At 51.6% G+C, this 27,413-nt stretch overlaps 1 protein-coding gene across 1 annotated transcript in view; it reads left to right on the forward strand.

Annotated features, from left to right (window-relative positions):
• GLT1D1 (glycosyltransferase 1 domain containing 1) overlaps window positions 1–24,678 on the forward strand; it is a 111,480-nt gene extending 86,802 nt beyond the window's left edge. Inside the window, exons 12-13 of the mRNA XM_021707217.1 lie at window positions 1,172–1,270; window positions 23,596–24,678. Of these exons, the coding sequence (XP_021562892.1) occupies window positions 1,172–1,270; window positions 23,596–23,757 (261 nt within the window). The 3' untranslated portion in view covers window positions 23,758–24,678. The remainder of the gene's footprint in view (window positions 1–1,171; window positions 1,271–23,595) is intronic.
• The last annotated feature ends 2,735 nt before the right edge of the window (window positions 24,679–27,413 follow it).

Raw genomic sequence — 27,413 nt, forward strand, 5'->3', positions numbered from 1 at the left:
ACCTCAGCCTCCCAAAGGCGCGGGATTACAGGCTGAGCCACCGAGCCCGGCTTCCTCTCTCTTTCTTTACCTTTCTTTCTTTCCCTCCCTCTCTCCCTCCCTCGTTGGAGTCTCACTTTGCTTCCCAGGTTGGAGTGCAAAGTGGGAAGCAGTCCTTCCACCTCACTCTCCCAAGTAGCTGGGACTACAGGCATGCACCTCCATGTCTGGTTATTTTTAGTTTTAGAAACGAGGTCTCACTATGTTGCCTAAGTTGGTCTCAAACTCCTGGGCTCAAGAAGTCCTATAGCCCTGACCTCCCTAAGTGCTGGGATTACAGGCTTGAACCACTGCAGCAGTCAGCTCTCCCTTTTCTTTCTTCTGCTTTTATTATCCTCTTCCTCTGTCTTCTTTTCAGCGCTCTCTCGTCCCCAGGGAATCGTGTATGTTTTAAATTGAGTGCATTATACTCGATTACAATCAATATTCTTTTCAAAACTGCAAAATTGTCCGACTGTGGTCAGTGGGATCCCTTTGAAGCTGGATTCAGGTTCCTCTTGAACTGACACCATGCATCTTTGAGGCACTGTAGGGAGAACCTGCTCAGTGCCACCCGACCAGGTGGGTGAGGCCAGTACTGCATGTTGTTTTCACGTGTCTTCTTGTGGTCTTGCTGCCAGTGGGTGCCAGGCTGTGAGGAGCCACGTGCAGACTTTTAGGAGCGGAAACGCAGCTTCATGAATAATTAGAATGATACATCATTGCTTCTTACTTTTGTCTGGTGCTGGAGAGACATGTTGGGCCGCTGTGGCATTTATACAACCTGAGCTGGGACAAAATGACTCATCAGGGAAAGTAATGATGGCAATTAAAAATGTAGACCACAAATAGCAGGTGAGGTGTCAAATGAGCATGTGGAGAGGGGTTTTCTTTGTGCTTTGCAATAATTATGTCAAGGCAAACGATGACCGTGTGAGTTTTACAAAGCTTCCAGATACAGTAAGTAATTAAAATCCAGGTGTATTTTGGAAATGCCACCTTGGGTTGGGACATCTCTTTGGTGAGGTGTAGTTCCTGCGAGGTGCCAGGGGTCCAACAAGCCCAGGATACGACCCTCCCCTGGCTGGCTCCTCTCACAACAGGGGCCCTTGGCGTGATGGCCACCTGCCTTCTCTTGTCCTGTCTCCTGCAGGCCATGGATCTGGAAGTCCCGGTGCTGGCCAGGAACATCCCTGGGAATGCAGCTGTGGTCAAACATGAAGTCACGGGACTGTTGTTTTCAGATCCTCAGGTAAGGAAGTGACTTACCTCAGTCACCTTGTCTGAGCAGTTTGCACCTGTGGTTAGTGAAGAGAGTCCGAGGCTCTGTCTGTTTGTTTGTTCTTAGTATTCCCATTGCAGAAGCAGCCCTGTGTAGGTAGCTGGGTAGCTGCCCAGACGGGCCCCCAGGAGGTTTCCAGAAGCAGGAACATTGTGTCTTTTCCCCAAGTTGCTCTGTCGGGCTGAGCAAGATGCCTCACCTTAGATGCTTGGATGTCTGAAATGGCCACTTTTCTTTTTTTTTTTGAGTCAGAATCTCACTCTGTCGCCCAGCCTGGAGTGCAGTGGCACGCTCACGGCCACTGCAGCCTCGACCTGCTGAGCTCAGGCGATCCTTCCACCTCAGCCTTCCAAGTAGCTGGAACTACAGGTGTGCACCACCATGCCTAGTTAATTTTTTTCATTTATTGTAGAGACAAGGTCTCGTCAAGTGGCCCAGGCTGATCTCGAACCCTTGAGCTCAGGCAATCCTCTCACCTCTGCCTCCCAAAGTGCTGGGATGACAGGTGTGAGCCACTGTGCCAGGCTGAAATGGGCACTTTTCAAACACAATTTCATGTTTGTAGCAGCTCCTGGCTTCTGGAAGACAGCTGTGTCTGTGATCACTTTTAATCCCTGGAAACAAAGGCACAACATAAGCAGGGTACTGGTGTGAATTTGGAAACACATGTGTGCCTTTGGAAACAGAGGCTGCGGGCACAGCTGGTTGCCAAGTGACTCCCCCACCCCCAGTAGCTGAAGGTGCTGCACAGTGGGAAGTGGTTCCGGGACATACCCTCCAGGGTCTGCCTGCCTCTGATGCCCGTGGTCCCCTGCAGAGCTGTGGCACCAGCCAAGGCACATGTGTCCCTCAGCCCCACTTTCTCTTCTGACTTAGTGGAACTCAGAGTCCTTTCTGCCTCTTGAGTGTGACGTGGGTTGAGTGTGCTAATGGCAGAGCTTTACAGGTGTGTGGCACACAGTCGGGGCTCATGGCACATAATTGGGGCTTCAGGGCACACAGTCGGGGATCGGGCACACAGTCGGGGATCAGACACACGGTTGGGACTCAGCAGATTCTTGATGTCTCTAAACAGAAAGGCATTGTCACTGCAGGTGCCTGTAACTAAGTGTTAGTAAAAATGTTAGACCTGACCTGTGTTCTTTGAGTCTGCATATTTAAAAATTAGGTCTACTTACATAACCATCTTTATTAAAGCATGTGTTATATTCAGAAATACAGGGAGTTATGCTTAAAAATTAAAAATTCAAGCCGGGCTCGGTGACTCAGCCTGTAATCCCGCGCCTTGGAAGGCTGAGGTGAGTGGACTGCCGGAGCCCGCGGGTTCGAGACCCACCTGGGCAACTTGGTGAGACCTCATCTCTACAATAAGTCAAAAATTAGCCGGGCGTGGTAGTGCGCGCCTGTAATTCCGGCTACTTGGAAGGCTGAGGCGGAAGGATCGCCGGAGCCCAGCAGGTCAAGGCTGCGGTGGCTGGGAGTGGCCACTGCACTCCAGTCTGGGCGACAGAGGGAGACTCCAACTCAAAAAAAAAAAAAAATTAAAAATTAAAATATTTGGTATTTCTTTCTTTCCTTCCTTCCTTCCTTCCTCAGCCTCTGAGTAACTGGGACTACAAGCATGGGTTACCATGCTTGCTAATTTTTAAAAAATTATTTTTTGTAGAGATAGGCTCCTGCTATGTCGCCCAGGCTAGTCACAAACTCCTGGTCTCAAGTGATCCTCCCGCCTTGGCCTTCCACAGTGCTGGGATTATGAGCCGCCACACTCGGCCTAAAAACTCCGGTTTTAAAATTTTGTGTAGCAGATGTTTCATTCACAGTAGTTTTCTCTTTCCTTTTGCATGATTATAGGTTGCTTTTTTTACTCCCTGTTTGTTCCGAAATTGTAAACAAATTCCGCGCAAGCAAGGTGAAAGTGGACTTCACGGGGGTGTGGCGGGGTGCAAGTTGCCAGGCATCATCACCAGACCTGGGAAGCCAACTGTATTTAGGATAAACCCCCAGTCAGTGTTCCCCCTCGACTGTCCCACCACTGCAACAGTCATCACAAAAGAAGACTCTGGCCAAGGTGTAGGGGCTTTTCCACACACACCAAGCAGCAGATACCACCTGGCTGGCCTCTGACTCCATTCTCAATTCCAACACTTGTCTAGCTGGAGATGGGTCAGATGCCACAGCTGAGGGCTCAGCCCCCAAGACTACCCCGCCCCCCCACCACACTAGTCACAATTCCAGGCTTCCAGAACTTCGGACCGACCGGCTTCAGATTGGGGTTCCCTCGACTCCCTCTTTGGGTTCGACTAATTTGCCAGAACGGATCACAGGACTCAGGGAAACGCTTGCTTAAATTTGCTGATTTAAGGATATTGCAAAGGATATGGATGAAGAGATGTGTAGGGCAAGGTATAGGGGAAGGGTGGAGTTCTCATGTCCCCCTCCACCTCCTCCAGGGGCCTCTGCAGTCAGTAAAAACTCCCTGCCCAGTCTTTATGGGTTTTTTGTGTTTTTTAAAATTTAATTTAAATTTTTTTTGTTGGAGTCTGTCTCTGTCACCCAGACTGGAGTGCCGTGGCCGCTCCTGGCCACCGCAGCCTCGACCTGCTGGGCTCCGGCGATCCTTCCGCCTCAGCCGTCCAAGTAGCTGGAACTACAGGCACGCGCTACCATGCCCTGCCCACTTTTGATTTATTGCAGAGATGAGGTCTCGCCAACTTGCCCAAGTGGGTCTCAAACCCACAGGCTCAGGCAATTCACACACCTCGGCCTCCCAAAGCACGGGATTACAGGCTGAGCCACCAAGCCCCACCCTTATGGGTTTTAAAGGAAGCTTCATGACTTCCGCATTTCTTCCTTCAGGGCGTAGGGTGGGAACATCTGTGGGGAGGGTCTTAAGACCAGCCGTCAGAAAGGCTGGGTAGACTGGGGTCCTGCCTTGGGGCAGGGGATGGAGGGCAGAAGGTGGAGAGATTCTGTGTCCTGAGGCCTGACACACCCTACAACTGTAACCAAAGACCAGGGCTAAGGGGGGTTATGTATGAGCCAAGAGCCAAGGCCCGGTCTGTAACTATATATCATGACCGCATAGAAATAGCTAAGGTGGGCCCAGGGCTGTATATGTTGCTGTCTACAAAAGGCAAGTGCAGTACTGACACCCTTTCTTTCTTTCTTTCTTTTTTTTTTTTTTGAGTCAGAGTCTCACTGTGTTGCCAAGGCTGGAGTGCAGTAGCACACTCATGGCCACCATAGCCTCGACCTACTGGGTTCGGGCGATCCTTCTCCTCAGCCTTCCAAGTAGCTGGAACTACATGCATGCGCCACCACGCCTGGCTAATTTTGTGTTTATTTCTTTATTGTAGAGACAAGGTCTTCCCACACTGCCCAGCTGGACTGGAACCCCTGAGCTCAGGCAATCCTCTCGCCTCCTCCTACCAAAGTGTTGGGATCACAGGCGTGAACCACCACACCCGACTACAACTTTCTTTTTGATAGTAATATCCAAAAGCCAGACCAATGTCAGGATATGAAGACTTTTCAGTAGTTACTTGTTAATCCAAACAAAGCCTTATTATTGCTTTTTACCATGTAGTAAAGCCCTCAAAATCAACTCTAGCCAAGCTTCAGGTCAGAGAATATTATCTCCCCTCTGGCAGTGCTTTTTAAAAATTTTTATTTATTTTATTTTTTATTTTCCATCTCCCAAAATGCGATGTCCATTTATTTAATAGCTCAATTTCAGAGCACCAAAAAAAAACCCACTGTAACTTTATCAGTGAATATCTGAATTGCAGTCACTTAGAAATGGATATATTAGGCTGAACAGGAGAGCGGAGGCAGTTTGGCTATCTTGATTTCATGTAGCCTCTTGTGAGATATGTCTTTTAATACTTGCAAATAGCTATCCTGTCTCTGACGTATTCAAGTCATTTCTGCACATTACTGGCTTTGTACAAGCCATCAGACACAGCTATGCCGCACTTGCCAAGCTTCGTTGCAGACTTATTTTGGTTTCAACACTTTCAGGTTAGTTTCTCAAAGGATGTTTTAAAAAATAGAATTCTTCCAGTTTTATATGGGGGTAGGATGTGTTTCTTAACACACCTTGAGAAAGCGTGCTAGACACAGATGTTGCACCCGGCCTGGTTTTGTTTTCTCTCTCTCTTTTTTTTTTTTTTTTTTTTTGAGTTGGAGTCTCCCTCTGTCGCCCAGACTGGAGTGCAGTGGCCGTTCCTGGCCAGTTTTGTTTTTCTTATGATCTCAGTTAGACTTTCCCTAGCACAAGGCAGGAGCTATTGCTTTAAGAACAAATTTGACTCTTCAATAATTCAGGAGCCGGATGCCTGGTACTCACACCTGTCATTCCAGCACTTTGATAGGCGGAGGCGAGAGGATTGCCTGACTCCAGAGGTTCAAGATCAGCCTGGGCAACTTGGTGAGACCTCATCTTTACAATAAATCAAAAAACTATCCGGGTATGGTGGTGCGCACCTGTAGTTCCAGCTACTTGGAAGGCTGAGGTGGAAGGATTGCCTGAGCCCAGCAGGTCAAGGCTGTGGTGGCCATGAGTGTGCCACTGCACTCCAGTCTGGGGACACAGTGAGACCCTGACTCAAAAAAGAAATAATAAGTCAGGGACTAAGAAACTTAGATGGAATGAACCACTAGTGGGTTGCCAGTATTGCCAAATTAATTTCAAATATGTATTCAAATATGCATAAGAACCAGCATCTCATTTATTAAGAAGGAGCACCCATGCCAGAACGTCAGCCTTGCAGAGTTAAAGTGAATGATGTTCATATCCATGCGAAATCTGAGGTTCGTAGTTCTGCATTTTTTCATTCCCTAATTAAGAAGATGAAGAAACAATACAAAAAGATGAAGCCCAACATGTTAGATTGCACATGTGATGCCCTGGTTATTGGTTTTTCAAAAAGGGAAGCTCATTTTACACACATTCTGCACGAAGGATGTGAATAGCTGTTAAAGGATGTCCCCCATGCTTTTTGTTTATTTTTGTGAACCTTTTATAAACTGTTAGTCAGGGTTTCCCAGAGGAACAGAACCAGTAGGAGACTTTATATATATGTAGTACATACGCACACGTGCACACACACACACACACACACACACACACACAGAGACCAAGAGAGAGAGATGAGACAGAGACAGAGACAGACAGGCAGACACAGACACACACACACACACACAGAGAGAGAGAGACCGAGAGAGAGAGAGATGAGAGAGACAGAGACAGACAGGCAGACACAGACACAGACACACACACACACACACACACACACACACACAGAGAGAGAGAGAGACCGAGAGAGAGAGAGAGAGAGAGAGAGAGAGAGAGAGAGAGAGATGAGAGAGACAGAGACAGACAGGCAGACACACACACACACACACACACACACACACACACACACAGAGAGATGGAGAGGTTGAGACTTACTGTAGCAATTGGCTAGCCTGGTCACCGAGACCGGCAACACTACCACCTGTTGTCTCCAAGCTGGAGACCCAGGAAAGCCAGTGATATGACTCAGTCCAGTGCTGAAGGCCCAAGAGCCAGGTATTTACCCAAAAGAAAGGAAATCTGCACATCAAAGAGACATCCCACCCCATGTTTATTGTGGTTGTATTCACAACAGCAGAGGCAGGGAGTTAGCCCAAGTGTATGTCAGAGGCTAAATGGATGAAGAGATCTTGGTATATTTATACAGTGGAGTACTATCAGCCATAAGAAAGAATGAAATCTCATCATTCCCAGCAACGTGGCTGGAACTGGAGGTCTTTATGTTAAGTGAAATAAGCCAGGCACAGAAAGAAAAATGTCACGTGTTCTTGGAGTCTAAAAGCCCAGGAATCAGGAGCTTGATGTCTCAGGGAAGAAGGGTGTCCCTGCTGGAGAAGAGACAGAGATACTTCCCTCTTCCTCCGGCTTTTTTTTTTTTTTTTTTTTTTTTTTTTTTTTTGCGTAGGAGTCTCACTTTGTCTTATGCTCATGGCCACTGCAGCCTCAACCTGCTGGGCTCAGTTGATCCCTCTGCCTCAGCCTTCCAAGTAGCTGGAACTGCAGGTGTGTACCACTACGCCCAGCTACGTCTTTGATTTGATTTGTTGTAGAGAAGAGGTCTTGCCAAGTTGCCCAGGCTGGGCTCGAACCCCTGGGGTCAGGCAGTCCTCCACCTTGGACTTCCAAAGTGCTGGGTGACAGGCATGAGTCATGGTGCCCAGCCTCTTCTATTTAGATTGGATGGTGCCCAGTCACATCGATGAGGTGGGTCTTCCTTCCTCGATCTGCAGATTCAAATGCGAGTCTTCCAGAAACACCTGGAAATAATGTTCTCCCAGCTCTCTGGGCATCTCTCAAACTGGTAACGTTGACCCGTAAGATAAAATTAGCCATCACAAAAACTAAACCAACAAAAGGAACAGAAATGGGACTTTCCCCCTCCTACGCCCCCTCCACCCACCAAAACCCTACGCAGACGCCAAGGGTCTCTGTGAGGCAGGTTTTCTGGGAGCCAGAACCCTGCCCCCACTATCCTTTCACAGAGGCCTGTGTGTGTGCTGCGCTTGCAGACTGCACTCTTCATGCCTTCGAGGGTGGCATGGGATGATCGCTGTCCTTGCCGCCCCCTAGCCTGGCATCTGCTGGGCATGCAAAGTGCCGGCACAGTCTCCAAAAGCCTTCAGAGGGCATGCCCATCTTGCCCAGGAAGGCTTGAGATTGCAACACCAGCTATGACCACGTGACTGCCTCGGTTAGCCCAGGTGGTGGCAACAAGGCCTTCAGGGAAAAGCCCACAACAGACAAGCATGGGCCCGGCCGACTGGTGGAAGCAGAAAACTAGAAGCCAAGGCAGGCACAACCCATGCTGGGCAGGAAGTCCAGGGTCGATGTGTGGATGGCACGTGGGCATGCCGGGAGGGAAGGCACCTGGCCACGTGCCACCCCAGGGACAGGGAGGGCACAGCTGCAGTCTTTGCTACTTCAGAAGAAAGGCTAAAAATTCAATTTTTATGTGGATGGTACAGATTTATAAGTGGGGATAACTCAGCCAACTCTAATTTTTTATTTTTTATTTTGAGTAGGACTCTCAGTTGTCCAGGCTGGAGTGCAGTGGCACGATCATAGCCCCCGCAGCCTTGACCTGCTGGGCTCAGGCAATCCTTCCACCTCAGTCCCCTGAGTAGCTGGAACAACAGGCGTGTGCTATCATGCCCAGCTAATTTTTTTTATTTATTGTAGAGATGAGGCTTTGCCAAGTTCCCCAGGCTGGGGACCCCTAGCTCCAGGCGGGAACCCTCCCAGCTAACACCTCAAGTTCAGGCTTATGAGATGCTGAGCTGGAAAATTAGCTCTGCCGTGCCTGAACTTTGACCTACAGAAACCACAAGATCATATGCGGGTGTCCTTCTAAGCCCTAAGTGTGTGGCAGATTGTTATGTAGCTATAGAAAACTCGTTCAGGAAGAGCAGTAAGGGGAGAATTTCCGCGGTGCCAACTCAGCTGGCTGTGGACAGGGAGAGAAGGTGGTCACGGCAGCAGAGTTGGAACCTTCAGGTAATCAATGCATCACGTGTGAGATGATGGAGCTCCCTCAAGGGGGGACATTACAGGGTCCTGTGGGAGAAAACTATGTCCCCCCCCCCCCCCCGAGTCCCTCTCGTGAATCCTTCATTATCCAGTGAGCAGCTGGAGATAGAAGTCCAGGGTGCAGTTGGGAGAAGGAGCTAGAAACATGCTTGGGGAAGCAAGTGGGTAAGGCTGAGGGGGAGCAGGCCAGTAGTATCCCTGCCTCAAATGCCTGGCGTCCCACTGTGCCCGGAATGAAGTCCAGGCTCTGTGATGGCCCATGCTCCGTCCCCAAGCTAACCCTGCCTGCCAGGTCTTCACTGCTGTGTGGCCACGTGGGTATCTCTGCTTCTCCATCACAGGAAGTGCCCAGTCCCCTGACCCCTTTTCAACACTTTGCGTCTCCCTTGCTGTCTCTCAGGCTGGAGTGCAATCATACGGGCACAGCTCACTGCAGCCTCAAACTCCTGGGCTCAAGTGATCCTCCCTCCTCAGCCCTTCTGAGTAACTGGGACTTCAGGTGCCCACCGCCATACCCAGCTAAGTTTTACATTTTTTAATAGAGAAGACATCTTGCTATGTTGCCCATACTCCTTTCCTCAAGTGATCCTCCTGCTTCGGCCTCCCAAAGTGCTGGGATCACAAGCGTGAGCCATGCCTGGTCTACTTTTCCCCATGGTATTCTTTTCCACGGTGTATACTTTTCCACAGTGTTTATGGCTGTGCCAGGCCGGTAACCTTGACCATGGGTTTATTGATAGCTCCTTGGCCTCCCTGGCCTTGTCCCCACCTCGCTTAGATCTGTGAGAGCAGTTTCTTCAGCTGTAAAATGACGCCTCGTTTTGGGGACTTTTGTGCCGTGCACGGTGCAGCCATGGCACCTGGGCCACACCTGGCATTCGGTGTTTGTTGGGGGTTGACCAGCGAAAGGGGGATGCCCACAGATCATGGGGTGGCGGGAGAAGGAAGCTTGCCATGGGGAGCTTGTCAGGACAGCCCACTGCGTCGAATACAGAAGACGTTTTAAAACTTGATGATGAAACATATTCAGTCATGGTAGGAGCAGAATAATCTCTATTTTTACACACCTCACCCCAGACAACTTCAATTTAAACAGAGCTTCCCAAACCTACTAAACATTGATTTTTCATTACTGCGACAATCCTGTTATGCCTCTTTTTAAGAAGAAGAAAAGAGTTGAGCTATTTGCCTGGGCTTTTTATTGCTCCGTTTTATAGCTTCAAAATTAAAATCCATTTGACATTTAATAGAAACTGTGAATCAATACTCTCCTAGGGTCAGCCTTGAACATGGAGCTCCTGCTTATTTTGCTGGGAGGTTCTGTTTGTAGACAACAGTAGAGAAAGACAAATTTTGGAGTAATGGTGATGGTGACAACTAGCATGAACACAGTGCGTTTCATGTCCCAGGCATGGCCCTTAGTGTTCGCCGTGATTTACATTTTTTTACTGAAGATGGTTGAGTTTTCTTTAAGCAGTAATGACTCTAACAGTCCATCAGTGGTTTAACAATGGTTAACGCTTGGCAAGAATGAGGTCTGATGGGAAAACAGTGGCGTCCAGACTTTGGGGCGGGCAGCACGGTGCTCAGACCTCGTTTCCTCTTGGGATTGGAGTGAGGCTGGACCTATTTCTTGTCTTGCACTCGAGATGGTGATCGTCTCTTAGGAATAACGATGGAGGGAGGGCGGTGTTCTCTCCCCTCACCTAGGATGAGACTTTAGATGATCTGTGCTTGGCCTGTTTTGTTCTCCATGAGGGGAGCTGTGCTTCGTGGAAAGCACTCGCATTTTGTCCCTGGGGGTCGCTCCCAGCAGGAGCCCTGCCCTCAGCTAGGCCATTGAGAATTGATAATTTCCCATGACTCTCACTCCAGGTCTCCTTCCTATGGGATTTGGAGTGGTAGTCACCCAACAGCATGTAAATTATTCTTTTTTTTTTTTCTTTTTGAGTTAGAGTCTTACTCTGCTGTCCAGGCTGGAGTACAGGGTCACACTCATGGCTGCCACAGCCTTGGCCTTCCACCTCAACCTTCCGGGAAGCTGGAACCACAGGCACAGGCCTCCATACCTGGCTAATGCTTTTGATTTACTATAGAGATGAGATCTTGCCAAGTTGCCCAGGCTGGTCTCAAACTCATGGGCTCAGACAATCCTCCCGCCTCTGCCTCCCAAAGTGCTGGGATGATGGAATGAGCCACCACTTTTTTTCTTTTTGTATTTTTTTTTCCCATAGGAATAGAGCCTTGCTCTGTCACTCAGGCTGGAATGCAGTGGTGCAATCACAGCTCACTGCAGCCTCCGTCTCCTGGGCTCAAGCAATCCTCCAGCCTCCTGAGTAACTAGGATGACAGGCACACACCACCACACCTAGCTAATTAATTTTTTTTTTCTTTTTTGTAGAAACACTGTCTTGCTATGTTGCCCAGGCTGGTCTAAACTTTGAGGCTCAAGTCGTCCTCCCTACTTAGCCTCCCCAGTAACTGGGACTACAGGCACACACCACCACACCTGGCTTACTTAAAAAATAGTGAGTGCTTGTGTGTGTGTGTGTGTGTTTGTAGAGCAAGGAGGTCTCGCTATGTTGCTCAGGCTGGTCTCAAACGCCTGGTCTCAAACGCCTGGGCTCTGAGCAATCCTCCCACCTTGGTCTCCCAACGAGCCCAGAGTACAGACATGAGCCACTGTGCCTGGCCCTTTGTTTTAACTTTTTAATCTAACACATATAGTTCTTGGAAATTGATTGCTTTGTGATGTGTGAGCCCCACCAGTGCCTGGCATACCGTGGGCCCTCATCACCCTAAACACCCAGAGGCAGAACCTCCCTGCACTGATGAGACTTCCATTCAAGGTCAAAGGAAGCCTGGATGAGCTATGTACGAACTCTGTTAAGTTAGCCCAAAATGTATTCACACGGATTTGGAGGTGTGCGGCCATATTGCTTACTTATTGTGCAATAGTGAAACCTTTTGGAGTAAAATAATAATAACACTAGGACAGTGATAACCTGACCACATCGGCCTGCCTGAAGGGCTATAGGTTAGACGCCCAGACGGTGTTTGCCAGGGACACGGACTCCCAAGATGGCGCCCGCATGCGTACTATCTCAGACTGTAATCAACATAATTATGAATGAGGTGTTTACCGTCTTTCTCATACCAAGCCCCCGAAATCCTGTGTGTGTGTGTGTGTGTGTGTGTGTGTGTGTGTGTGTGTGTGTGTGTGTGTGTATTGCATGTTGAGCACATCTCAATGCGGAGACTAAATTTTTACCAAATTTCTTGATTTTCATCAAGGCCTCATGCGACTTACGGTTGAAAAGGAGCTTCACCTAGCCAGGTTGTCCCCAGCATACTTTAAATTTTTGGATAACTGATTTGAGTATTCGTTTTAAAACTTAGACCCATTGAACGTAAATAATCTGTAAAAACGCAGTTGGCCTGTCCACATCTCAGGTCTCAGAGGCCACGTGTGGTGGTGGTTCCCACGCAGTACAGATACTCTCAGGATGGGCAGGGGTGAGGGCAGGGATCCTCACCTGCCCGTCTCCCTGGATCCCCGCCGCAGTCCCCTGGTGGGGAGGGGGGAGGAGGTGTTGTCGTGGTCCACAGAGCACGAGCCTTGCATGACCTCTGGGTGGGTGGAGACTGGTTAGAGACCAGGCTAGGGGATCCCTCACGATGACCTGCCATTCTCCTCTCCTTCCTATCTCTGTCTCTATTTCGCTCTCATTGTTTTTTCTCTGTCTCTGTCTCTCCCTTTCAGTCTCTGTCTCTGTCCCTCATTGCTTCTGTCTCTGTCTCTTCCTGTCTTTCCATCTCTGTTTCTCTGTCCCTTCCTCTGTCTCTTCTTGCCTGTCTCTGTCTCTGTCTGCTCTATATTTCTCCTTTTGTCCCATTGTCTCTCTTGTGTCTCTGTTTCTTGTTCTTCCTGTCTCTCCCTCTCTCAGTCTCTCCTTTTCTGTCTGTCTCTGTGTCTGTCTCTTATGCTTCCCCTGTCTCTGTCTCTCCCTCTGTTTCTCCTTCTCCCTCTATTTCCTTCTGTGTCAGTCTCTACATCTCTTCTCCCTCTCTCTACATGTGTCTTTCTGTGTCTCCCTCTCTGTCTCCCTCTGTCTCTCTCTTCTCTGTCTCTGTCTCTCTCCTTTCTGTCTCCCTCTGTCTCTCCCCTGTCTCTGTCTCCCTCTGTCTGTCTCCTCTCTGTCTCCCTCTGTCTCACCACCTCTATCTCTCTCCTTATCTGTCTCCCTCTGTCTCTCTCCCTCTCTCTCCCTGTTTCTCCCTCTCTCTCCCTGTCTGTCTCCCTCTGTCTCCCTCCATGTCTCTCTCCCTCTCTCTCCTTGTCTTTTGTCTCCCTCTGTCTCTCTCCCTCGATCCCTGACTCTGACTTTCTGTGTCCCTCCCTCCCTCCCTCCTGTCCTCCCTTGTTTTGGGAGAGGCCACCCTCCCCCCTCTCCAGTCCTCTGATGTGGTTCTCACAGCTTACTCTGCCTGCATTCCTGGGGAGAAGGGGCATCTTTGGGGTCTCCACCGCCTGTTCTGCTGTCCTGGAAGTCAGATGCCGCAGGGGGCCAAGTGTCGTGGGAAGGGACGCTGCTTGGACCAACCACCCACCACAGGAGTGCAGGGAGCCACAGTGTGGCGTGACCGGCGAGGCCGGGACCAGCCACCAGGTGGGGCTCACTGCTTGGGCAGGAGAGACCGGGCCATAACGTGCGTCCAACTCAGAGGGCACAGGGCTCTGTGCTGGGCCCCGCTCTGGTTTGTGTGTCTGGAGTTCTCTTAAAGCATGGGGGAGAGAGGGCCGTGTCTTCCTCCAGCTGAGAGCACAGGCCCACCAGCAGGATGGGGGCAGACTCCCACCTCATCTGTCCATCCCCTCCCGGGCACAGGGACACCTGTGGCCCCAGCTGGGCCCGCCAGCACCTGCAGGAATGCCAGCCGCACGTTCCAGTGTGGATTGAGATGGGGGCGGCTCGGTGAGGCTCAGGGCAACCACCGGGAGAGAACCTGCTTCCGCAGGGCTCCACCAGTTTCTTTGGGAGTGTGTCCTTCCTGGAGCCCCAGCACTGCCTGGATGCCTCCTGCTGACCAGGAGGACACGGCCCAGGTGCCTCCAGCCCACTAAGGCAAGCTAGCCCGGGTGCCTGCTGATCAGGTGGGCATGGCCTGGGTGCTTCTTGCCAACCAGGGAGGCACAGCTTGAACAACTCCTGCTGCCAAGGTGGTCACAGCCCAGATGCCTGCCAACCAGGTAGGCACACCTTTTGCTGCCCAGGTGTTGGCACAGACGAAGTGCAGCTCAGCCCGCTCCCCGCCTTACGACAGAACACCAGAACGCCGCCACTGCAGGTCAGCTCTGAGGCTTGTTTAGATGCGTCCTGAAATCCCAGGGAACAGGGTGGTGATTTGGTTCCTGCAGCCCCTGCCAGGGGCCTGTGGAAGACACTCTCAGGCTGCGGTGGCCAGGTGAAGCCACAGAGGAAGGCATGGGGTCTGGGCACCCTTTCCACCGCAGTTGTGTGTACTTCCTCGGCTCCCTGTCCTGGACTCCATGCCCTCCCAACCTGCATCTCTCCCATCCCCGCTTCCTGTAGGCTCTGTCTCCAAGATGCAGCCGGTTCCCATCCCTGCGGGCTCCTACCCCACAGCCCTACCGGGTCTTGCCTGGGCTGTTGTGACAGCTCGTTCTGTCCAGCTCCCGGCAGCCATAGGGACCTTGACCAAAGGGAAACCTAGTCCCCTCCACCCACAGCTGAGTGCTTCTGGCTTCCCCACTGTCCATGGAAGAAAATGCTCCTGGCCCAGCTGCCAGGCCCTGTGTGTCCTCGCCACCTTCCTCCCATGCCGAGCCTCTGTCCAGCACCTGAAGCTGTCCTTCCCTTCGGGCCTCCTCATGAGCAGGTTGCTAACCACGCTGTCTCCGGGCTGCTCCTCCACAGCCATTGCTTGGCTTGAAAGTCCTCTTGATCCCGGCGCTGTCACTGCACCTGTGTTTCTGTTCACAGTTCTCGTCACCATTTTTTTTTTTTGAGTTGGAGTCTCACTCTGTCGCTCAGGCTGGAGTGCAGTGGCACACTCACAGCCACCGCAGCCTCGACCTGCCGGGCTCCGGCGATCCTTCTGCCTCAGCCTTCCGAGTAGCTGGAACTACAGGCACACACTACCATGCCCAGCTCATTTTTTTGATTTATTGTATAGATGAGGTCTCGCCAAATTGCCCAGGCAGGTCTCGAACCTGTGGGCTCAGGCAATCCACTCACCTCAGCCTCCCAAAGGCGCGGGATTACAGGCTGAGCCACCGAGCCCGGCTTCCACCATTTATTTATGTACTTTTGTAGTGACAGGTCTTGCCCTGTCGCCCAGACTGGAGTACAGGGCATGATCACAGCTCACCTCGGTCTCAACCTTCTGGGCTCAACCTCCTGAGTAGCTGGGATTACAGGTGCCTACCACCACACCTGGCTAATTATTTTATGTTTTGTGGAGATAGAGTCTTGCTGTGTTGCCCAGTCTGGTCTGGAACCCCTGGCCTCAAGCAGTCCTGCCTCAGCCTCCCAAAGCACTGGAATTATAGGTGTGAGTCCAGCCATCATTACAATTTTCATTGTGTATTTTTCAGCTGCCTCCTCCCCCCCCACCTGGAAGCTCCCTGAGGGCAGGGGTGGGGCGGTGCAGAGTGACTTTTGAAGAGATGATTGCGCCCTGGCGATAGGGTAGCCCTTTTGGACAGCCTGTCTTGTGATTTTGGTCTGATGCTGAACTGTGCTGCAACCCCACAGGGCAGTCCAACTGCTGTCTTTCCTTTTTCCTTTCTTTTTTTTTTTTGAGCCAGGATCTTATTCTGTTGCCCAGGCTGGAAGACTGTAGCACAATCAGGGCCACAGCAGCTTTTGACCTGAGCTCAGGTGATCCTTCTGCCTCAGGCTCCCAAACAGCTGGGACTACAGGCATGTGCCACCACGCCTCGCTAATGTTTTTATTTTTGAGTTGGAGTTTCACTCTGTCACCCAGGCTGGAGGACAGTGGCACGCTCCCGGCCACTGCAGCCTTGACCTGCCGGGCTCAGGTGAGCCTTCCGCCTCAGCCTTCCAAGTAGCCAGAATTACAGGCATGCACTACCACGCCCGGCTGATTTTTTGATTTATTGTAGAGATGAGGTCTCGCTGCCCAGGCGGGTCTCAAACCCGCGGGCTCAGGCAATCCACTCACCTCAGCCTCCCAAAGGCGCGGGATTACAGGCTGAGCCACCAAGCCCGGCTCCTTTTCCCTTCAAAGCTGCAAATGACAGCAGTCCTTCCGCCCGCCACAGGCACCTGTCAGGCTTCTTGTCCATGCCCAGCCGGTGACATTTCATGCTATTCACAGGCTCTGCATAAGATGCTGTGCAGAGCAGAGAGAGCCAGGGACTGCCTTTCCCTGACTGCTCAGAGGCCGGCCACAGCCTGCCATGCAGGGAAGTCCTTTTGCTCTTCCCCCTCCCTCCCTCCCTCTTTCCTTCCTCCTCCTTCCCTCCTTCCACCCCCTCTTCCTTCTCCCCTCCCTCCCTGTCCCCGCCCTCCCTCTTTCTCTCTCCCTTCCTTCCCCTGGCACCTCATCCCTTCTTTTTTTTTTTTTGAGTTGGAGTCTCACTCTGTCGCCCAGACTGGAGTGCAGTGGCCGCTCCCGGCCACCGCAGCCTCACCTGCTGGGCTCCGGCGATCCTTCCGCCTCAGCCTTCCGAGTAGCTGGAATTACAGGTGTGTGCTACCACGCCTGGCTGATTTTTGATTTATTGTAGAGATGAGGTCTCGCTGCCCAGGCGGGTCTCGAACCCACGGCCTCAGGCAATCTACTCACCTCAGCCTCCCAAAGGCGTGGGATGACAGGCTGAGCCACGGAGCCTGGCCCTCATCCCTTCTCATTTGCGAACTCACCCCTCCTCTGAGTTGTGCTGAGAGAAGCCATTTTCTGGACCTCACACGGGAGCACATCTCCCTCACTCTCCCCGCATCTCCATACTCGAGACTCCTGCCTTGGGAGCACTCCAGGGCTGCCGAGGCTGTCTCTGGCTGGGGGTTGGGGATTGGGCAGTTCAGTCCTGCAGTAGGCCGGGAAGCAGGGGCAGGAGAGGCACAGAAGACGGTGGCTGGCATTGGCTCTGGTGTCCTTGGTGGCTCCAGTCTCCCATCTGTGTGTGGCTAGCGCTCCTTGCTCCTTGCTCCCTGCACCCTCACAGCAGGGCGAGAGGAGGTGGGGCTGGTTCCCCTTTCTGCCCCTGCCTGAAGCATCACCTGGCAGGCTCCTGGGGGACCTCCCTGTGCCTGTCTCTGTCCACAGGGGGTGAGGGGTCATGGTGATAGCACAATTCCTGCTCACTTTCCTGCAGTTCCCAAATCCAAAAAGTGCTCGTAAACAATTTTTCCATTTGGTGACTTTGGTGCCAAAACTCTTATCTGAACCAATGGGAGCGGCTTGAGGCTTTGTCTGGAACTTTCTTTGGCTTTAGCTCATTAAGCCTGCCCTGTTGGGTCTGGGAGGGGCCTCCCACCCAGCTGGAGGTGACTGCATGCACCAATATGGAGCCTGTTGTTAAGTACTCCAAAACCTGGACCCGAGCTTCCACCAACACGTAGTTCAAGTGCATGACCCTGTTGGCTGCTGTGAAATTCTGACCTGCCCTGTGCTTGGTTTTTTGTTTTGTTTTGTTTTGTTTTGTGTGTCGGAGTTTCACTCTGTCACCCAGGCTGGAGTGCAGTGGCATACTTATGGCCTCGGCATGCTCATGTCTCGGCCTGCTGGGCTCAGGTGGTCCTTTTGACTCAGCCTTCCAAATAGTTGTAACTACAGGCGTGTACCGTCATGCACTGCTATTTTTTTAATTTTTTTATTTTTTGGTTTACTGTAAAAACGAGGTCTCGCCAAGTTGCCCGGGCTGGTCTTGAACCCCTGGGCTAAGGCAATCCTCTCGCCTCTGCCATCCAAAGTGCTGGGAGATAGGTGTGCCCCGCCCCTGTGCTTGTTGACTGCATGTTTGAGAGTGCGATTGAATCTCATGGAGGCTGCTCCTCCCCTCGGTCCAGAGTCACACAGGGTTGACCTTCCTTGCCCTGTGGGCAGAATGCACCCCACATCTAGCCTCCTCTTTTCTCATGCCAGAGACCCCCATGCTCCTCTCACCATTCCAGCGTCCTGCTCCTGCAGGGACCAGGGACCTGTCTGTGGATGTTTGTCCCCTACAAGTCTCATGTTTCAAAGTGACTCCCAGAGTTGGAGGTGGGACCTGGTGGGAGGTGTTTGGGTTGGTCTGAGACCTGCCTGAGCAACACAGCCAGATCCTATCTGTACAAAATTTGTTTTAAAGAATCCTGGGGCTGAGGGTGTTTGTGTAGTGTGTGTGTTTCGCAAGCTCTGAAAGAGATTCTAATAGCAACCGGGCACAGTGGTTTTACCTGAAGTCCCAGCACTTTGGGAGGCTGAGGCAGGAGGACTAATTGAGTTCAGGAGTTTGAGACCAGACTGGGCCAATAGCGAGACCTCGTCCTTAGAAAAAATTTTAAAAAACTAGTCGGACATGGTGGCGCGTGCCTATAGTTCCAGCTATTCAAGAGGCTGAGGCGGAAGGATCGCCTGAGTCCAGGAGGTTGAGGCCACAGTGAACTGTGATTGTGCCACTGCCCTCCAGCCTGGGCAACAGAGAGAGACCCCGATTCAAAAACAAACAACAAAAAAGAGATTCTCACAGCAAAGCCTGAGAATTAAACCCACAGACAAAGCCTTAATTAACTCAAGGGATTCAGCCAGAACAGCTTGAGGGACGCCCGCGATCGGCGAACGCCAGCTGCATGCACCAGTGTGGAGAAGCTTCTCCATCAACATCTCCCATCAATAAGCTGTCCTGTCGGAAGCATCTGGAGGAAGCTTCGGGTCATTTCATTTAACACACCGAACCTGAAATTCAGAGTTTTCCTATGACTGACTTTAAGTCCTCTTGGGAAAATAAGTACGATCACTTGCTATATTCCATTGGTTGGAACCAAGGCCCAGGTCCCACTGAAGTCACAAGCAGGGGCATGGGGACGCCCTAGGGTGTGTCTGCCACAGCATCACAGTTGGTTTGGACTGACCAGGACTGACTCTTGGAATTGGGGGTGGGGGGGTTCTTCACAGACCTAGTTGCAAAGGGCTAGAATTTTCTTAAAATCAGGATTTTTTTCTTTCTTCCATGTTTTTCCTTTCCTTTCCTCTTTCCTTTGCCCTTTCCTTGCCTCAGGATCTTTTATTTTCTTTTCTTTTTTTTACAAGGTCTCACTCTGTTGCCCAGGCTGCAATATCATGGCTCAATTGTAGCTCACTGCAGCCTCAAACTCCTGGGCTCAAGTGATCTTCCTTCCTCAGGCTCCCTAGTAGCTGGGACTACAAGCATGCACCACCATGCCTGGCTAATTTATTTGTTTTTTGTAGAGATGGGTCTCACTACATTGCCCAGGCTGGTCTCAAACTCCTGGGCTCAGGGGATCTTCCATTCTCGGCCTCCCAAAGTACTGAGGTTATGGGTGTGGGCCACCATATCTGGTCCAGGGGTTTTCTTTTTCATCTAAGAGGAAGGCAGAGCTGAGTCCTGGCAAGAATATCAGTTGTGTGTTGCTGTATCACCAAGAATTCTGAAACTCAATGGCTTAAAGCTACCATCATAATAGTTGCTCACGGTTTGCTGTGTCAGCATTTATGCTGGGCTCGTGGGTATGTTCTGGTGTGGTCCCAGGTGCCATCATCCTGGGACCTTCTGACAGCTCACCGGGGTCTGCATGTCTGAGATGGCATCCCTCAGGTGTCTGGCTATGGGTACTGGTGCTCTCTGAGCACCTGTGTCCCCTGGTCACCTATCCTCAAGGAGACTAGCCTCTTGGTTTCCAGCTCCAGGAGAGCAGAAGCTGCAAGACCTTTGGAAGCTCAGCTTGGCAGTCATACACGTCTCTTCTGATGTCTCCTGTGAGTCACAGCAAGTGACCAGCGACCCAGAGCCTTGGGAAGAGGAAATCAACCAGCCCCTCAGTGGCGAGAGCAGCAAAGCAAATGTACAGGGGTGAAGTGGCCGTCACAACCATGCAGCTGTGTCAGTCCAGAAGAAAGTCATCCCAGAGCCTCCAGGAGTGACTGTCAGGATTCAGGAGAAGGAGTTTTCTTTGTTTCTTTTCTTTTTTTTTTGAGTTGGGGTCTCTGTTGTCCTGGCTGGAGTACAGTGGCATGGTCGCTCCTGGGAGTGACAGGCTCAAGGGATCCTCCCATTTCAGCCTCCCAAGTAGCTGGGACTGTAAGTGCATGCCACCACGTCCAGCTAATTTTTCATTTTTTGTGTAGATGCAGTCTGATTATTTTACCCATGCTAGTCTCGAACTTCTGGGCTCAAGCTGTCCTCCTGCCTCAGCCTCCCAAAGTGTTAGGATTACAGGCGTGAACCACTGTGCCTGGCTGACTTTTCTGCCCTTTCTCCACTTTTCTGTCCCTTCTGTCCACCACTCACCCAGGGTTCTATTTCACCAGCAGCCAATATACTGTTCCCACGTCCTTGCTTCATTTAAATCTGTGTTCTTGGTTCTATCTTCCATGCAGGGTGGGGAGAGGTGGATTTTATCACAACCTAGTCCTAGAAACCGTCCTTCAGGATTTTGCAAAATGACCATCGGTTCCATAGAAATAATAAGCGGGGGGGGCTGGACTTCCACCCATGTTTGCGTCAGATAAATCAAAGATATGACTGGCGTCATAAAATAATGCACAAAGCCAGGAGCCTCTCAACTAATGCAAATAACGCTGTTCCACAGTGAGATGGGAATAAATATGTTACATTTTTATTATAAAACACACCAATTTACTATAAAGTGTAAACATAATACATGAAAAATAGAACTCAACTCCATCGTAAACATGGCTGTTGATATTGCTAGCTGTAAAAGGCATTCAACGTTTAATTAACAGTAATTTTGAGACTATGTGGACGTCCCTTTTTCTTTCTTTTTTTTTAAAGTCGGAGTCTCACTCTGTTGCCCAGGATGGAGTGCAGTGGCCTGCTCGTGGCTGCCCCAGCCTCAACCTGCTGAGCTCAAGTGATCCTTCTGCCTTAGCCTTCCGAGTAGCTGGAACTACAGGTGTGTACCACCACGCCCAGCTAATTTTTTAAAAATGTATTTATTGTAGAGACGAGGTCTCGCCGTCTTGCCCAGGCTGGTCTTGAACCCGTAGGCTCAGGCAATCCTCTCACCTCAGCCTCCCAAAGTGCTGGGATGACAGGTGTGAGCCATCGTGCCCTACTCAGGGCATCCTCTTTGAATAGCAGAGTACTATAGAGTCATTCTGGGCACTGTTGCCTTCTTGGAATTGATGGTGGCTTTGGGGGACTAAGAATGCAGATGGTAGCCACGCATGGGCTGGGCTCTGCCCTAAGTCTGGGGTTTGTGTTCATTCATCTAATTTCTTGACAACACCCCGGGGAGCAGGTCCTGTGGTTGTTCTTAATTTCCAGTTGAGAAAGTGAGGCACAGAGCAGTTAAGAAATGTACACAGAGCCGGGCTCGGTGGCGCAGCCTGTCATCCCGCGCCTTTGGGAGGCCGAGGTGAGTGGATGGCCTGAGTCCGCGGGTTCGAGACCCGCCTGGGCAACTTGGCGAGACCTCATCTCTACAATCAATCCAAAAATCAGCCGGGCGTGGTAGCGCATACCTGTAGCTCCAGCTACTTGGAAGGATCGCCGGAGCCCAGCAGGTCGAGGCTGCGGTGGCCGGGAGCGGCCACTGCACTCCAGTCTGGGCCACAGAGTAAGACTCCAACTCAAAAAAAAAAAAAAATGTACACAATTGCACACACATAAAGGGCAGGGTAGAAATCTAAACTCACCCTCCTGACTGACTTATGTGCAAGCATAATAAGTAAAAAACAGCCCCCTCCCCATAGGGAGTCTTGCTATATTGCCCAGGCTCGCCTCAAGCTCCTGGACTCAAGTGAACCTCCTGCCTTAATCTCCCAACTATAGGCATGAGTCACCGCATCCAGCTATTTTATTTTATTTTATTTTTGTAGGGACAGGGATCTCCCAGGCTGGTCTCAAACTCCTGGGCTCAAGCAGTCCTCCTGCCTCAGCCTCCCAAAGTGCTGAGATTACAGGCATGAGCCACCATGCCCCGCCAAAGCTCTTTGACAATCAAGATCATTCTCATTTCTTTCTAATTCTGAAGGGCTTTGTATGACAACCGAACAGCGGGAGCGCTCTTCCATTACTGCGTGTCTGCGAGCCTCAGTCCGTAAGAGCGTGAGCAGGAATGCATTCTGGACTGGGCCACAGAAGAAAGGGCAAGAGTGGGGGAGGGGACCAACGGAGGGGCCCGGGGGGGCCTTGGAACAGGGCTGGGCTTACCCAGCAAGTTCCCAGTGTCCTTTTCCAATGAGAAGCATGGGGCTCAGAGGTGTTCCCCAGCTTGCTCAAAGCCACACAGCTGGGCTGGGTGGTGCCGAAGGATTTGAATCCAGGTCAGACTCTGCTGACTGCAAGTGCTTTCCACCACACCCGCCGCTGCCCTTGACGTGACCTCACGCTCTGCGCCCCGTGGAGGTGACAGAACTAATGCTGTGAAATCGAGTGGGGCGTGTGTACGTGGGGCCCAGGTTGGAGTGAGACCCAAGCTCTCATCTCAGGCACCCATGAGAGAGGGAAGGAATCCGAATCGAGAGTCACTGGAGAGATAACAGAGAGGAAGGTGTGGCCAGGAACTCCCCGGATGCTCAGCCACGTGTGCACTCCTGTGTGTGTGTGTGTGTGTGTGTGTGTGTGTATGTGTGTGCGCACGTGCACGCGTGTGTGTATGTGTGTGTGTCTATCTCACGGGCAGTTTGGGTTTATGAGTTATGGCTTTTGGTCACAGGACACATCTTACAGTGGTGAAGATATCTGGACTTTAGGGGTATCTACCACCCCCTCTAGTACCATTGTACAGGTGATTTCGCCCCTTTCTGAGTCTCCAGCGTCCATTGTACCATTCTTTTTGTTGTTTTGAATCGAAGTTTCACCTGTCACCCAGGCAGGAGTGCAGTGCCACCATCAGAGCTCACTGCAGCCTCAACCTCCTGGGCTCAGGCGATCCTCCTGCCTCAGCCTCCCAAGTAGTTAGAACTAGAGGTGCACACCACCACTCCTGACTAATTTTTTTCCTTTTTATGGAGATAGGGTCTTACTACGTCACCCAGGCTGGCATTATACGATTCTCAGTGCCTTTGCTGACCCTCAGCTTAGCTCCTGCTGACAAGTGAGAACATGCGGTATTTGGCTTCCTGTTCCTGCGTGACTTCACTTAGGGTGATGATTCAAACTGCCCAGCCACTCCTGCAACTTTGAGCTTGTGCATGTCCCCAGAGCAGCACCACCAGCCACTACACTGAGGCCGTACTCTACCTAGGGAGCCCTGCAAAGCCTGTGTGTTTCTCTGTTGACCCTGTTGGAGTTGGCACCTGCATCTAGGAAACCAGGGCCTGTTCAGCCTGTCTGTTGTCTCTTAGTCCCAGGGATTGCATTAACCCTGCCCCTCCCCAGAAGTCACCTTCTCCAGGGTCAGGGAGGCAGACTGAAGGGAGACCAGAAGCTCATGGGGGTATGAGCTCTCAAATGCAGCTGCAAATCCCCCTTACCCATGATTTACATCTTTTTCTCTTCGTTTTCTTGCAGGAGTTTGTTCAATTGGCGAAGAGGCTGATTAGTGACCCTGTATTAGAGAAAGACATGGTGGCCCGTGGCAAGGAGTATGTGGAACGGCATCACTCGTGGCGGGTGGAGAGAGACACCTATCAGCATCTGGTCGGGATACTCCAGGGAAGTTCTGAGGACTAGGGTGTGTACCATCTAATGACTGTCTCCTCAGAGACTCCACTGGGGATTCTGGTCACGGAGCCAAGCCAGGACATCTGTGCCTATCCTGGTGGAATCCTAGACATGAGGGTGGTGAGTCCTGGCCGCTGCCACCATCCTACACCCTTCTTTGAGCCCAGATGCCCCCAGGGGTGTTCCCCTGTTGGTCCTGCTGAAGGTGCTTGAGCTGAGGGCTGCATGGGGCAGGGAGGACAGCCTGTTTCCATGGAATTTGGGGAGAATTTGATCAGCTGCTTTAAGACTTTGACATGGACACTGGAGGCTCATTTTCAAGCTGTCACGTTTCAGACCCCGCCCCGCCACCTGCCTCTGAGCGACCTCCGCCCATCTCTGCCAGTCTCAAAAGTAAAAACAAAAAGCAGACATGCCAGCTGGAGCACTGAAAGCATTTCAGGCATGATCCTGGGGCCCCGGCAGGCACATGGATGGCCCTGACATCTCTAAACACTAGGATGTGCAATGAAGGAGCTCAGTCTAGCACATCTCACTCTTCAGGTTTACTTGACAGTGGGTGTGCTTTCTAGGAAGATGGCCAGGCTACTCCTCAGCCCTGCCCACCTGCTGGTCCAACTTAAGCTGAAAACCAGGTTGGAACAAGGGTCACTTCACCCACCAGAGTGACTCCAGGATAGAGGCTGGGGCTTTGGGTCCAGGCTGGGTTGTTCTTCCAGCACCAGGGAGCCGGCAGTGGGTGTTGAGTGGGTCACTGGGTCTCCAGCCCTCGACAGGACCAGGACTTGGACCTGCAGGATGTCACTGAGACAGTGTGGTCAGCCCAGTGGTCACCGCAGTGGCGGCCTCACCACACCGGATGTCCTCCCTAAAAGTAGTCTTCACCGTCCTCAAGCAGCCTGGAAAAGCTGCCAGTGAAAATTGAAATCAGCACGTTCCCATGGCCGTTCCGTACAGCGAGTGTATGCTGCCCTGCCTCTTTTTTTTTTTTTTTTTTTGAGTTGGAGTCTCACTCTGTCGCCCAGACTGGAGTGCAGTGGCCGCTCCCGGCCACCGCAGCCTCGACCTGCTGGGCTCCCGCGATCCTTCCTCCTCAGCCTTCCAAGTAGCCGGAATTACAGGCACGTGCTACCACGCCCGGCTGATTTTTTTGATTTATTGTAGAGATGAGGTCTCGCTGCCCAGGCGGGTCTCGAACCCGCGGGCTCAGGCCATCCACTCACCTCAGCCTCCCAAAGGCACGGGATGACAGGCTGAGCCACCGAGCCCGGCTTGCCCTGCCTCTTGGCGAGTGGACAGCAGGCTGCCTGGAGACCCTGAGGCAGGGAGGGAGGGTAATCACCAACCCCATCCTTGCTTCAAGCCTGGACATCTTGGCCTTCTGGCTTTCCAACCATCATGTTTTTTAAAAAGGGCAAAGCCTACATCTCATTGCTAAGAGAAGCTGCCTGAAATTAAACTTCCTCAGCTCTGAGTCCCTGGGGATGGAGTCCACACCGCGTGATCTGACGCCTCGTCCCCCACTTCCGTCATGGAACAGAATCGCTTTCTGGAGGGCAGTTGATGGGAACAGCAGAGACACTCGGATGGACTGGATGGAGCCTTGCTTGTCAGCTCCATGTTGGGCCTGCTGAAGTGTGCCACCTTTTGCCCCTATGGCCCCTCGGGGTCGGGGTCATAGGTCCCCTGTCTGGGCATAGGGGAGGGAGAGAGAGGCAGAGCCACGTCCTCAGAGGGTGGCTCCGTGTAAATCAAGGTTGGCCGTGCCACCTCCCCCCAGAACAGGCCCCGAGTGTCACCCTGGATCCCGCCCAGCCATGCCCCACTCACAAAACACTGGATGTCTGGAAAGCATGACTCTACTCCCCATGACATGACCTTGTAGACGCCTGACCTCGCTAACCTCAACCTCACTCGTTTATGTCTATGAGAATGTGCACCTGCCTAATGCACTTTAAGGAAGGGCGTGCTTTTACCTTAATAAAGTGTCACCATCAGCTGTATGAAAACACCATTGTTTATTCCCACTGTGAGTGTCCTTTGAGGAGCAGACCCCCTGCCACCCACCAGCCCCTGTGCCTTCTGAGGATGGACAGACACATCTAATTAAGATGCATTTAAACTGCCATCGCAGCCGGGCATGGTGGCTCACACCTGTGATCCCAGCGCTTTGGGAGGCCATGGCGGGAGGATCGCTTGAGACCAGGAGTTTTAGGCCAGCCTGGGCAACAGACTGAGACTCCGTCTCTACAAACAAAAATAAAATAAAATGTAATCACCTTTAATACCAAAGTATAGATTTTTAAAAACAAGACTTTTCTATAAGGGTTCTAGAGGGTTTGAGTTTATTTTATGTTTACACATTTTATGTGTAGTTTTTGAGAGACACGAACACATTTCCAGAAAAACTGGAATCCTGTATCATTTAACTACGGAGGGCAATACTTTGTTAGTATTAGTAGCACTGATCACCTCGTGTTCTGTGGCAAAGGCGTGACTGATGCTTGGCCGAAGACCCGATGACTGTGTCACAGCTTCTTCCTGAATGTCATTCTTAACCCTGCCCCTGCCCTCTCCCAGGAAAGCGGAGAGACAGAGTACCATTTTGGTGCATCTTAATGTTTAAAGAAACAGACCGCAGCTGGGCTTGGTGGCTCAGCCTGTAATCCCGCGCCTCGGGAGGCTGAGGTGAGTGGATTGCCTGAGCCTGTGGGTTCGAGACCCGCCTGGGCAACTTGGCGAGACCTCATCTCTACAATAAATCAAAAAATCAGCCGGGTGTGGTCGCGCGCGCCTGTAGTTCCAGCTACTTGGAAGGCTGAGGCGGAAGGATCGCCAGAGCCCAGCAGTCGAGGCTGCGGTGGCCGGGAGCGGCCACTGCCCTCCAGTCTGGGCGACAGAGTGAGATTCCAACCCCCCAAAAAAAGAAACAGACCGCATAGGCGCTCCTCATCAGTGGGGCTGTGTGGGCCCAGCTGGACGTCCTGTGGGCCCAGCACATCTGGAATGGGCTGCAGGATGGAATTTTGAAGCCATCTGAACTCTCAGCAGGTGTCCAGCTCCAGGGGTTCACTGCCTTCCTGTATGGTCCTGGCAGGTTCTGGAGGCTGGCCTTGTCTCCCTCTCACTTCTCTGAAGCTCTCCACGAGACTGGCTCTTCTCATCCGTCTTTCTGATGAGGGCCCATCTGTCTCCTTCCTCCCCTCCCTCCCTTCTTCCTTTCTTTATTTCCCTGTCCCCATCATAATGTCTAATGTTCTTTTAGAGGGTCGGGGTTGCTGTGGGAGCCGTGTGCAAAGTCATCCCCAGGCAGAGCCAGCCGTGACCCAAAGAGCCATTTGAAGCAGAGACCCCCAGCCTTGGCTTTGAGAAATCTGTACACTCGGGGGCCTCCAGACCAGTGGCATTAGATTCTGGGGCAGGGTGGCGGGGGGACCCAGGCTCAAAGTTTCCCTGTGATCCAATGGGCAGCCAAAGTTGACAACTGATGTAACATAGTTCATTTGAACAGGAACCAGGATTTCACAAAAAACAAGGACCATTTAAGAAAAGCCTGCATTGTGAATTTGTACTGAAAAAAAACTGTAGCCGGGCTCGGTGGCTCAGCCTGTCATTCCGCGCCTTTGGGAGGCTGAGGTGAGTAGATTGCCTGAGCCCGCGGGTTC

This window comes from Carlito syrichta, unplaced genomic scaffold, assembly GCF_000164805.1.
Source record: "Carlito syrichta isolate Samal-C Ts95f unplaced genomic scaffold, Tarsius_syrichta-2.0.1 Scaffold316442, whole genome shotgun sequence".
Taxonomy (NCBI): Eukaryota; Metazoa; Chordata; class Mammalia; order Primates; family Tarsiidae; genus Carlito; species Carlito syrichta.